Source organism: Passer domesticus, chromosome 8 (assembly GCF_036417665.1).
Source record: "Passer domesticus isolate bPasDom1 chromosome 8, bPasDom1.hap1, whole genome shotgun sequence".
NCBI classification, from domain to species: domain Eukaryota; kingdom Metazoa; phylum Chordata; class Aves; order Passeriformes; family Passeridae; genus Passer; species Passer domesticus.
Genome location: NC_087481.1, coordinates 41,896,352 through 41,909,392, shown reverse-complemented (window position 1 = coordinate 41,909,392; position 13,041 = coordinate 41,896,352). Strand labels below are relative to the sequence as shown.

At 43.2% G+C, this 13,041-nt stretch overlaps 1 protein-coding gene across 5 annotated transcripts in view; it reads left to right on the top strand.

Annotated features, from left to right (window-relative positions):
* Positions 1-13,041, top strand: part of SLC16A12 (solute carrier family 16 member 12) — a 30,909-nt gene that overhangs the window by 13,783 nt on the left and 4,085 nt on the right. For 4 of the 5 annotated variants that reach the window (XM_064430813.1, XM_064430811.1, XM_064430814.1 and 1 more), the window contains 4 exons: positions 6,396-6,602; positions 8,308-8,411; positions 9,659-9,802; positions 12,178-12,757. In XM_064430813.1, the coding sequence (XP_064286883.1) occupies positions 6,487-6,602; positions 8,308-8,411; positions 9,659-9,802; positions 12,178-12,757 (944 nt within the window). In that variant the 5' untranslated portion in view covers positions 6,396-6,486. Of the gene's footprint in view, positions 1-5,597; positions 5,980-6,395; positions 6,603-8,307; positions 8,412-9,658; positions 9,803-12,177; positions 12,758-13,041 lie in introns of those variants that run through there. The other variant, XM_064430815.1, reaches the window with a different exon arrangement.

The window sequence follows — 13,041 nt, the reverse complement described above, 5'->3', positions numbered from 1 at the left end:
TCCAGCTTTCTCTGCAAAGGTGTTTTCCTACGAAAATATTCCTTCACATTTTTTACCCTTTGTACTTAAACTGCATTCTTTAAGGACTAACCTAGCCAGGAGCTAAGAAAAGAGTCAAGAGGATTCCATTATCATTTGCTTAACTTTTTTCTGTAGACCCCTTCTGTCAGGCTGTTGGTTTTCTGTAAGCCCTACACAACAGTTTTAAGAAAAAAGGGATGTTCTCATTACTGACAGTAACTACTCCTGCTGTGGCTCCAGGTGCACCATTTGATTTAGCAATTCCTGGTAACTTTGACAAATTAAGGAGCCAGTGTGGCAAAGTGATTGCTGTGGGAGGCAAGTATGGCCCTTCCTTTCCCAGTGACTGCTTGGTACAGGAGCAGCTAATGAACATTGTGCTGCTCAACAGCCCTTCCTTTTGCCGTCTTATTCATGTTTCAGCTCTTAGTATTTTTACTTTTTGGGTAAATTAGAGTCTTCTAAACTCTTGCCCTTCTTTTCTCACCCCACTCACCTATGCCCCTCTCTGGCACCTCCATTCTGCAGCAGCTGCTTAGCATCCCTTTGCTTTCCAGACACTTTTCCTGTTCAGTCTGTCTCCAGCAACCACCTCCCTCAAATGCATTAACTGAAGCAAACAAAGAACATTTGCTGTTCAGCATAGTGATGGGAGTTAATAAGCTGGGCTGTTACACATTTCATCTTCTCTATCTGGATACATTTTGGATGGAGGGCAAGTTTTATCAGATGTTTGTATGATGCCCAGCCCTGTGACACTGCTCTATGATTAGAAGCCCCAAAGTACTACTGCAATACAAATAGATTATTAATGTTGCTTTTATTTGGTATCATAGGAAAATCTCTCCTTAAATGTATAAAAGTGATTATACATTTTCAAAACAAGACATCCAGATTTATTCAGGAATAATATGGATAAAAAACTGGAAAAAGTATGAAGCACTTACTACAATCTGTCTTAATGTGCTTCTTGTGTTAGTGTTATGGCAACAATTAAAAGTCAGGGTGAATTTTGGTTTTGTTTTGGGATGTTTTTAGATATTTGTTTGTTTACTTTGCTTCTGGTACAATTCCCTAAATGAACTTTGAGTTAAGCAAGCTAAGTTCAGGTAAGCAACTTCAAGGTAAGTTCTTTTTTTAACCACTTGTAACAGTGCTGGAGAGATACTGATTTTATGGAGGTCAGAGAAGCAGAATGTGTACCCTGCTTGTAAAGACGTGCATGATCTGCAAGATTACTTGCTCACACAAGGAATATTTCCATGGATTTATCAGCCATTCTTTTCAGAAAAACATAAACTTTGTTTTTGTCTAGAGACTGGACAGACACATATTTAAACAAAAAAGCTGACAGTATAGAGTGACAGCCTTAAGATGCTCAATGGAGTTAGTTTTATTTAGAAACATAGGGTTGCAGGGAACCTCTTGAGTTGTTTTTAAACAAGTCAAAGTCATAATCATATAGTTCTTGATAAATAGACTCTTCTCAAATCAAAACAAGCTGTTCTTTTTGAGTTAAATAGCTAACTCAGGGTGCAGAAGGGGACAGCTGTTGACTGGAGAAAATAGATTAGATTAGAAATAGTGTTTGCATTCCAAGAGCTGTACAGAATTGAAGTCTTTATTTTCCATATATTTAAGAACAATTTAGAATTTAGCTGCCTGCCAGACTGTAGTGCCTACCATGATATGCAATTGCTAGTGTGGAAATATGGGGAAGCAAAAGAGGCTGAAACAATGTCTTGTTTTTTCCAAACAGGAAAAAACCCAAAAAAGAGTACCTTCTTTTCTCCTAACTAGACCAGTCAATAGAGGGTTTGCAGCTGTCTCCATCATCCATGCTCATATCAAATACCATGTCCCATTTAAATGTGCTCTACTGTATAAGTTAATAATATAAGCTAGCCAACTTCTAGGAAGGACTCTGGTCAGTAGTCAGATGTGGTCATCCTTCTTCCTTCAAGACATGCAAAAGAAATGAACTCTTTCAAAACCTGTGAAATATTTAATCTTATGCCCCACTGCCCCACAGAACACACATATTTTTGTTAGCTAGCTTTTTCCTTCTTCTCTCTTCCTCTTCTGTCTTCGGTATTCATACCACACCTTTTTGTTTTTTCTTTTATTCATAGTTCTTTAGTTTGTTTATTTTTCATTTCATTGAAAATGCAGCAGTCAAAGCGAAAAGAAAGTGAGAGAGTATTAAAACAGGAGGTCAACATGAATGTAGCAAGTGCTTAGAAACAATATTTGGTGCAATCTGAAGAAAAAGAAAGACAGAAGATCTGGCCTAGAGCTATGTGAATAGGGTAAATACAAGAAGATAGTAAACTGCCCTAGAGTTCAGTGTGTAGGTCAAATGTAGTAAATATATGCAATTCTGTTACCTTTCATGCATTAATGAATCTTCTCCAGCTATGCTTAAACTGCTTTATACTTGTTCTTCATAAAATTCATCTGCACGACTGTTCTTAGAGTGACTTTGAAAGCTGGGTGTGTTGTTGTTCACCAGAGAAGTACAGTTTAAATTCATGGGTGTGTATGAACCTGTTCTGGAAGCGTGTCCTGGCATTCTGGGCACACAGACTGTCACAGGCTTCTCAGGCCTCTCCCACCCCATCTTCATGGTAAAGGCAGCAAATGGCACATACAGTTTAACCTTTTGGATGTATCTCATGCTGGTCCAGAAAGAAAATTCTAGATAAGTCTCTTTCTCATTTTTCTGACATGTACATCTCTGCATTATGGAACAAGTGCTTATTTATGCTGCTGATACATATTTGGGTCAGCTCCATTGGGATAAACTGCACAGAATCCTTCCATGCAGCTCTGAAAGAAATTGCAAAGGCATCTAAACACACAGAGCCATTTTGATCTTGTATAATCAGGATAGGGTGATGAATAACAAAGTAGTGGAGTGGGACCCCCACTATGGTCTGGGATCTGTGTGTTCCTGCTGTGGGGCAGCTGTGATACAAACCTCACCCTGTGCCTGTTCCCCTGGCTGAAGCTGTATCCCTCTAAAAATGGAGCATTTTCAAAAAGCACCCAAGCTGTCAGGCACTGGAGGTGGTGTTTCTTGAGATGAGGGAGTTGCCAGCACTGTAAATGGAGCAGGTGAGCAAGGTGGGAAAAATGCCAGCCCTGATCCCTAGGCAGGACACAATGACTGTACCTGCTGTTTCTGTGTCCTTTGTCATATGAATCCTTTGCATCCTCACATTGTTGTGATATCATTATTGTGATATCATTATTCAAAGAAGGAAACCTTTAGGGAGGTGGGAGAGGTGGGCAGAGGGAGCAGTGAGCGCTTTGCTGGCCGTGAGCTGTTTAAAAGGTCAGTGGCTCCTGTTGCTGTGCTGGCTGGTTGCTAAGCTGCTGTGGATTTTTGTGCTCCTTTTTGTGGCAAAAGGGACCTTGTGTTGAAGTGCAAGATTATGGCAGTGTGTTTTTAGTAACCTCACCCCGTCCTTTCTGCTTGCTGAGTGACTGAGTAAGGGAGGTGCTCTCAGGAGCACTTGCTTTCTTTCTAGGCTTCTCAAAACCAGTGGCTGAAGTAACTGATAGGTTATTTACCCTGCCAAATTAAACCTAATGTTTTAACTTGGGAGAACAGAGTCACTGTTTAGTGAGCTGCCAGGGCACATTGGGTAACTGAGGCTTTCTAAGGGATCAGCAGAATTTGTACCATCTTCACCCCACTTGCATCTTCTTTGAACTCACAGCAAAGCACATTTAGTGCTTGGGTGAAAATTATCTAGCAAAGTATAGAGCTGCTTCATGAGATTATATTTTAACCCTGTTTTCCTTCAGCTGTCTCAAGCAGCAGGAACTTCCATGTACATCTGAGATATGTTGTAATAACTGCCAGACCTTACAGTGGAGCAAATATTCAGATATATTCTTATCCTATACCAGAAAGGTTGAGAAAAAGATGCAACATGAGAGAAAACTGGCATTTGGGAAGGGAGAGGACATGATTGCTCAGATAAAGTGTGCTTTCTTGCTGTTCAACTTCATTTGCAGAGTCCACAGTCTGTACTATCCACCATACAGGTAATTAGAAAACAGCACTGGGGTGTAAGCAAATGAAGTTTCCTACCCTCCGAATGAAATTGTCAGGTTGACATAATAAGTGCTTTTAGACATGTGCAGCAACAAGAAAGGTAATTCTTTAACCTGCCTGTTAGTTCAGTGGCTGTGAAAGGCACAGCACTCCTTGAAGCAAGTGGGGAGTCAAGGAGATGAGGTCTGCACTAGTCTGCTGTAGGGAGGCTGGGTGGCCTTTTCCTGTTGGCCAGGCATTTTTTATAATATGGTTGTTTTCACTTGCTTGCAGTCTCATTAAATGTTTGCTGGCAGGGTTCTGGGAAAATAACAGCAAGTAACCATGTAACCAAACACCTAATCTCTGTTTACTTAGCCTGATATGTCATCAAATTCTTCCCAAGTACGTTAATGTACAGCTAAAAATGTGAACTCAGCCCTGAGCTGAAGCTTGCCTTGGAAGCTGGGCCAGAGATCTAGGCTGAGGCAAGGAGCGTGGCCTTAGCAATTGCACAAACATTAAAATTAGTTAGGGCTCTGTATGTGGAGATTGTTGATTCCTCTGAACATTTTTGTATTTATTTCTTCTTATTGAAGGGTTATTGTTATGCATTCTGGCATTCCTGGAAGTTCCTCCTCCTCCCTAAATAATCAAAACTTGAAAAAGAAAATCAACCAAAAAAAACCCACAAAAACCAAACCACAACACCCACCAAAGGAAAAAAAAGAAAAAAACAAACCAAAAAACACCACCCCCTTCAATCCTGTAGAAGGGTCAATGAAAGATACTGCTCAGACCCACAATAAGGAGCTTCTCCTTCCGAAGACTCTGCAGAAGTGCTCAGGACCTCCCTGTGATGGATCATGTTCTTATGCAACCTCCACCTAACTATATCACTAAGCTTTCAACATGTTGTGTTTTTTGTTTGTCATACCTGTTTCTCCTGTTTTGCTCACCTTTCAGTTTGCCCATGTGTATATATTTTCTTAAAATAACTCTGGTTTTGGTTTTGAGCTGTAACTCTGGATATCTCAAGAAGGACACTGATGGACACTTCTCAAAGGTTCAGATGTGGTGGTGTTTAGGGCTAGTTCTAGAGAGTCTTGCTGTTTTGGGTCAGGAAGCTCTGGGCTTTGCAGAGTCAAGCCTTGAGCATCACTGGTCTGAGCAGCTTCAAGGACTGAGGATGCACACTGTTAACCATGTTAACCTGCTTTCTTGATTTGGCATTTTAAGTGGCTCTGTAGCCCTCTGAATTGCTGTAACAGGTAACGCTTCCTGGGAAGCCTGTGGTTCTTGTCAGTGGGAATCTTGTGTACTCAGCATCTGTTGTAGCTAGGTGAGATAGAAGGTATTTGAACTTTCTCTTCAAGCAAAACTGAAAGGCATCCCAGATATTCTGCTTATGTCTCAAAGGTTTGATCCATCCAGAGGCTAAGGGCTTGCTGGTGATGGCAGAAACATGGGCTGAAATCTGGCACTGACAGCCAACACTGTGTGTTCCTGCACTGAGAAAACTGGGGCACTTCAGGTCCCCTGGTCGAGCCCTGCCATTCAGTCACTGATGCAAAAGGACTGGGGGCTTTTTGTTGGTCCCCTTAGCAAAGCACATGCTCAGTTACTCACGTAGGGTCCATCCAGTGGGTGTCAGTGGGTCTCCTGCAGTGTCCTGCAGCACCCAGTGCGTCTTTAGAGACAACTTGATGGCCTGATGCAGACACAGTTTTGTTTCAAGTGGTTAGGAGAGGGGGACAAGCTAGCTCGAACCTTCTGTGAACTGTCACAAACTTAAGTTGCTGTGTCCTGCTGATTACAGCTTTCATCTGGGGTTTAGCTTGTGAGAATACAGAGGTCATTTTATCATCAGATCTGCTCTGGTTGTGGAGTAAACATTCCCTTATCATACAAAGGTGAAAACTGTACTCTCTCAAACCAAACTTTTGCACTAAATTGTATACAAGGAAGAATAGCTAGTTTGAGTAGAGATTGCAGTTGAAAATACAGTTCAGGCCAGGGATGGCATGAGGGGGGAGCCTGCCAGAGGTGAACGAGGGCTGGCAGCAGTGACTTCCACGCAGGGGGAAGAGGATACTGTGTGCTAGGCTGCAAGTGCTGGACAAATCACCCAAGTTATCATGAAAAGCATGATACCAAACACTGGCTCAAATTCTGATGGCCCTCTTGGTTCCAACAAATTTTCAGAAAGTGCATGTGGAAGAAAGCGCTCCCTTTTCTGCGGCAGGGAGAGCTGAGGCAGGGTGTCTGCCCAGCCGTGCAGGTTACAGCGTGTGCAGTGTGTCCTGACTCTGGCTGTTCCTCTCCGCAGATGGCCGCAGCCCCATGTGCCCAGCAGCCCCGGCCCGCTCGGGGCCTGAGGGCCGGAGCCAGGCGCTGCCGCTGAGGCGAGGAGCGCGGCCATGGCCATGGCCTCGGCCCGCCGCGCCCGGCCCGCCGGGCCCCCCGACGGCGGCTGGGGATGGATGATTGTCGCTGGCTGCTTCCTCGTCACCATCTGCACCAGGGCCGTGACAAGGTAAAGGCACTGCTGCTTGTCTTGCTGGCCTCTTTGTGGCATTAGCTTTTTCTTTTTTCTTTTTTTTTTTTTTTTTTTTCACCTCAGGAAGAGGGTTTGTTATCTCCTAAAAACCCCTAAGGCTGCGGGGGCACAACCAAGGGATTATGAGCCCTCTGGCTTTAGTCTCGCCTCCTCTGACAGCTGCTCTAGCTTTCAGCACCAGCTCCTTGATTTCTTACAGAATCAAGGCCTGGGGCAGGTAGAGCTATTTCAGGCTGTGGTGGTTTGGCTGGGGAGGGAGGAATCATGTAGGGTCTCTTTGGGTTCACTGTGTCCATCTGACCCCATAACCATGCTCATTTTTGGCAGTCCCAGTGAATTGATGTGTCTCCTGAGTCAATGTGAAAATCATGTAAATACCCCCTTCTCCTACTGCGAGCATTTGAGGTACTGTCCTGCCTGAGAAGGTCCAACCCTAGAGAAGAGACCCCTCTCTGCACCCTTCTGGTATCCAAAATATGCAGAAAATATTTCTCGAAATAGAAAGAACAGGACTATACTGCTGCCTCGCACAAACATAGCGCAATCTGGGAAGAGTTTGCTTTCACAGTGTTCAAAGTGACTTTGATGTTGACTGGAGATAGAGGAGCCTGGTGTGTGTGAACATGGACAATTTAGCTATATTAAGCAGAGAGTTAAGCACCCTGGTAAGTGAGAAAAACTGAAAGAGTGTCTTGTTGGGCAGTCAGTATAATGTAAATACAGTGTTTCCTACCTACAGTTCTTATTCCTTTTAAAATAAAGCTCCCAGGTTTAGGGATCTTAAGTTTTTAGGGAGTCCCAGGGACGTAGGGTCTTGGAGTCAACAGCACAGAAGGGGATAGAAACACTTATACAGTGTTAGTTAATGCATACAAATGTACTAATTCCATAATAACAGCAGAGAATTCCTAGTGGATTTAATTTGGTGTTCATGTGTGCAATGTGTTATGTCCAGGAAATCATCTAATGGCTGGCACACATTAGGCTACACAGAAGAGTGAAATATGTGCAAGTAAAAAAGCTGAAGAAAGTGGTCATTCACTCACTTGGGAAAAAGAGAGGGGGAAAAGGCATCTCTTGTTGATCCAGAAAAGAGAATGAAATTATGCAGCCTTTTAATCTGTTCCACTGCAGGGACGTGTTGAACAGTAACACAGTTGAGCAAAGTAAGCCCCCGTGGAAACATTTCATTAAACTGCTGGAAGGTCCACAGGCTCCTGCTGTGTTTTGTTCCTCTGTTTGAGAGGAGTTACTTTGCGCTTGTCCATCCATGAGCACACAGCTGCAGGTGGGCTTTGCTCTGCAGGTATTATATTGACCTACCCTCATGGTCTGTGTGGGTGTGGGACAGTGAGCAACAAGGCTGGTGAAGAACTGTGAAACCAGGGCTTTGTGTGCCAGGGAAGCAACATCATCTTATGCGCTGTAAGTTGCTGGGGAGAATTAGCCTTTCAATTTCCTTTTAGTTCGAAATACTACGAGTCATAAAAACTCTAGCAGCAGATACTCCAGCAAGAAACATGTGATATTATAATGTTCACAACCACAATTTTGATTTTCCCAGGAGCTGAAGAGAACCTTCAAGTGGGTACTTTTTATATCTGAAGAGTGAGGACAGTGTTTTCTATTCTATGGCAAATTTCCATGTTTATCAGACTGTTTATCATGTTTTCTGTCCTAGGTGCATCTCCATATTTTTTGTGGAGTTTCAGGCATACTTTGGGCAGGATTATGCCAGAACTGCTTGGATCCACTCCATTGTCGACTGTGCTACGATGCTTTGTGGTGTGTATTACCCTTTTAAGAATAATGTGGCTACTTTTGCATTGGCTCCATCTGCTCTTAACCTGCTTACAAGTTGGTGGAGTCAGCTGGGAAAGAGTGATACTGTGGGATCTCTGGGGTATGGTCTATCCAAGCTGCTTCCCCCAACACAGTTGTGCAAGGGAGTGTCTTCATACTAAAGAAAAGAAGCAAAACTTTGTTTTGTGAAATGATCTAATTTTTCAGAAATGTACTTTTGTTGAGGTCTATTGGGACACCTCATGTTTGAGAGCTATTAACTGAGCAATTGTTTCTTTTGCCTTTTGATTGGAGTCATATTTGAGATGTAACACAGGATGTACATCTTGCCTCCAGATCAAGTCACAACCACCCTCCTTTTATCAATGGTGTATATTTACAAATAGTCTTCTCTCTTAAAAGAAAATTTGCTATTATTAGAAGTCCTGTGCATCAATGCAGCAATTGTACTGAATTTCTCATGGGTTTGCTTTAAAGCTGTACAGCTTGGTGAAAATCCATGCCCTAGTCCTGTAGAAGAGGTTAATCCATAAGAATTGCATAAGAAAGGCAGAGGGGCACAGCCAGAATGAGATGCAACAACTCACCTGTGACAGCCAGGTTATATCTTGGGGAAAAGAGAGAAATAAGGGTAACCTTGCCCTGGCATTGCAGGTAGTAGAAGGGGAGAGGGTTGGTGATGACATCCCATGGTAGAACCAGGGTGATATGGGAGAAATGCAGGAGAAGGGTAGCAGCCCTGGAGATTGTCCAAAAGATGTGAGACCTCTCCTGTTTGGGTCTAACCCAGAGCCCACAAGGCCAGGGAGTTGTGAGGAAGGACACTTAAAGTTACTGAGGGCTGAAGTGCAAATTCCAGGTGGGGAAAAGTCTGAGTGTTGTAAGCATAGAGTAATGAACAGTGTGGGCTGTTCCTGTGGCCTGTCTTGACCCCTTGACACTGCACGTTAGCTGTGTTCCATAATGACTTTGATCTACAGAAATGGCTGCTGAGAAAGCTACTGTGAGTTTCAGGTTTATCCTGACTTTCAGGAAAATTACCTTTAGAAGATTTTTTCTTTATATTTGGTGCTCATGCCATTGTGATAGGGTTATGTTGGAAGATCACTCTGTAGATGCAAATACCATTTTCTCCTGCTTCCTCCTGCTTCCTTTTCATTTATAACTGTTGCAGTGAACTGTGTGTGAGGGCCTGCCATTAACTACCAGCTTTATTTGTTTCTTTGAAGCCCCGCTTGGGAGTTTAATCAGTAATCATGTGTCCTGCCAAGTTGGTATCATGCTAGGAGGGCTGCTTGCATCTACTGGACTAATTTTGAGCTCATTCGCCACCAGTCTGGAACATCTCTACTTATCATTAGGAGTCCTCACAGGTAGGATGCATTCAGCCCCTTTGTTGCTGCCAGAACACAACACAGGAACACTAAAAATGATGGGTGATCTCTTCTCCATGTCATATTGACACTGCACTGGTCAAACAGAGATGCTCAGACCTGTTCCCATGATTGTAGATGAGAAGCTGTGCCAGCAAGAGCTTCAGCACTGACTGATGTCATATCACACAAATGCAAAAGCAACTCTTACCTTCTGTTAGAGAGAGGATTGTTGATAAAGTTCTGAAATTATGGGAGGTCAGGAAGGACTGCTGTTGCAGTTGGTATACATGAAAAGGCTTCCCTGGGATTTGGGAGGAGTTTGTTATAGCAGAGGTTCTAGATTGCCCTAATATATTTGCATATTTGGGAGAATGGTTTAAACCAAAACATAAATGTAAGCAAGAATAGAGGAGCTCTTGGTGAATACCAGGCACCTCAGCTGTATGCCTTACTTTTGTCTGCATTACATTCCAGTTGAACAGCAAAAAAAAAAAAATTGCTGGCTGGTAGTCTTACTGTAGCAGCTCCTCCATTTTTGCTCAGGTATGGTGAAAACAAATCTTTGCTCTGTCCTATCTGCTTGTGTTTGTTGTGCACAGAGGAACTTGAGAGGGGCCCGTGGTCACACTGACATTCCTTCCTCATTAATACTGACCTGGTAGCCACGGTGATATAAGACCTTGTACTTGGTCCCCTGGAGTTTAGTAACGAGTTGGTGGAATTACTGCAGTTCACATGCTGCCAACAGCTTATTTGTTTTAAAAAAAAAATTCCTTATTTTAGCGCATGTTGCTCCTGTATTACAATGTTAATCTTTGACAAAATGTGTTCATAACAAATAAAAAGGCTTCTTGTAACTCGAGGGGCTGTGCTACAAACCATGCTAATACCTCTGAGGCTTCTTTAGTGGGAGCTGCTGTGAATTCCGAGGTGGAAAGGCAGACACAACTTGTACATGGAGTAGTAAAGAGCCAAGCTCATTACAAGCAACGAACTTTTAGCCTGTGGGAACTGATTAACAGAGAGGTAAAGGCTAGATGTGGTGCCCCCAACCCAGAGAGCAGATGGGACCACAACAAGTGAATGTCTAAATCCATAAAAAGCAGCAGGACTTGAAACCAAAGAGTGAAGCAGAGGTGACACTGGGGAGTGTCAGTAAGTAGCAAAGTTCTTTCTAAGAGGTATGTAAATGTTTTCAGCCCTAAACTTTCCACTTTTCACAGGACATTTGTTGGCTTTTTTGAGACCTATTTCCCACTGCCAACTCACTGAAAAATAAATGGTGTGTATGCCTAATAAAGTATGATTTTCATAGCTCTTGAGTAATGATGTCTAGCTCAGGGCTGCTCTGCTGCCTGTACAGGTCCAAGCCCAGCTCTGTGCCCTGCTTGTCCCCTTGCCTCCTGAGGGGTGCCAGACTGGGCACCTGCCACCCAGAGTGCCTCTAATCCTCTTATTCCATCCTGGCAGGTTTAGTGCCTGCCCCACACAATGTGGCCTTTGAGGAGGATGTGGCAAGCCGGTTACAGCACTGGGGACTGTTTTATCCTCTATCAGCAAGTTCTGCCAAAGGCACTGGGGACTGTTTTACCCTCAATGTAGGACATGCTCCAAACCCTAGTCAGGAACTAATTTCTATTACTGATTCAGAAATACATATTTTAGTGTTAGGGCAACCACTTGAGGATTAAAACCTGCTCTCTGATTCTGCAGCAGAGACCACAATCTTTTTTTCCATCCAAGAGATGAATCTTATTTGTTTACTCAACTGGATCTGGCTTTCTGAGGCTTTCTTCCCCTCTTTACTTGTAGGCAGGGATTTCAAATGGTCAGGACTCCAAGCAGCTGTTGCAAGGAGTTTGTTTAGCAGACCAAGAGAGGTTTTTTGTAGAATATTAGTAACAGAGACAGGCTCTTTGTACTGTGTTTCAGAGACCTGAAAATTAATGTTCAGGGTTGCAACAGACCAAAACACAAAATGGTGCTTCATCAGGACAGCGTGTCCAGTGCCAGCATTGGAGCAGGCCCTGGGGCAAGACTCATCTTGTACGTAGGAGAGGCTGGTACACCAATTCTCTCATGTTTAGTGATCATCCTTGTTCTTGCTATGAAGAAAACCCCATCACTTCTGTCTGAGTCTTATTACTGTGGATTAATTGTCATCAGTTAGGTTTGTCAAGTCAGGGACCCTGCCAGTGGAAGAAAGATGTCATCCTAGTTTCTCATCACATTCAGCCTGGGCTGTGTGATACAGAATCAGAAAAAGCTTTCTATTCATTTGTACTAATGAAAATACATTACGTGGTTTGCTTTAATATGTTCCATATGTCATGCTTAGTATTAAGCCATCTGCAATTTGCTTTCTCTTCTAGGACTTGGGTTTGCACTTTGTTATTCTCCAGCCATTGCGATGGTGGGCAAATACTTCAACAAAAGGAAAGCACTGGCGTATGGAATAGCCATGTCAGGAAGTGGAATTGGTACCTTCATCCTGGCCCCTGTGGTCCAGCTCTTAATTGAGCAGTTTTCCTGGCGAGGAGCTCTGCTCATCCTGGGAGGTTTTGTTTTAAACCTCTGTGTCTGTGGTGCCTTGATGCGGCCTATTTCTCTTAAGGAGGATTGTAAAACTGCTCCTGAGTTGCTTGAACAGAATTATGTCCCGGAAACAGAGAAACAAGACTTAAAGCGAATGTCCGTCTGTTCACCTTTAATCAAATTGTGGCCTCATGAATGTTCATGGAAGGAATATGACTTTTTGCTGATGCCAGGATTCATGGTGCTGGCAGTGTCAATTTTATTTATGGCATATGGCTGCAGCCCTCTTTTTGTCTACCTAGTGCCTTATGCCTTGAGTGTTGGAGTGAGCCATCACCAGGCTGCCTTCCTCATGTCCATTCTTGGTGTCATAGACATCATTGGTAATATCACCTTTGGATGGCTCACAGACAGAAGGTAAGGGCTTCTGGCTGATCAGGTGTAATCTTTAGCTGGTGGGAGGCTGTACGCAAGCAAGGTATAATACATATAAAAATTAACATTATGTACTCTTTCCGTAGCATGTGTAACTTTAAAAACCCCAGCAACACAGTCTAACTTTCAGGAATGCTTGCTGTTTTGTCTCTTCTGAGTTTGTTCAATTCCACTGGTTTAATATCCTTATCCTGGAAAAATTATGTGTTTGTATGTTTGATAATGGAAATGTAACCCCTTGCCTGAGGTATGTTGAGTGTGATTCT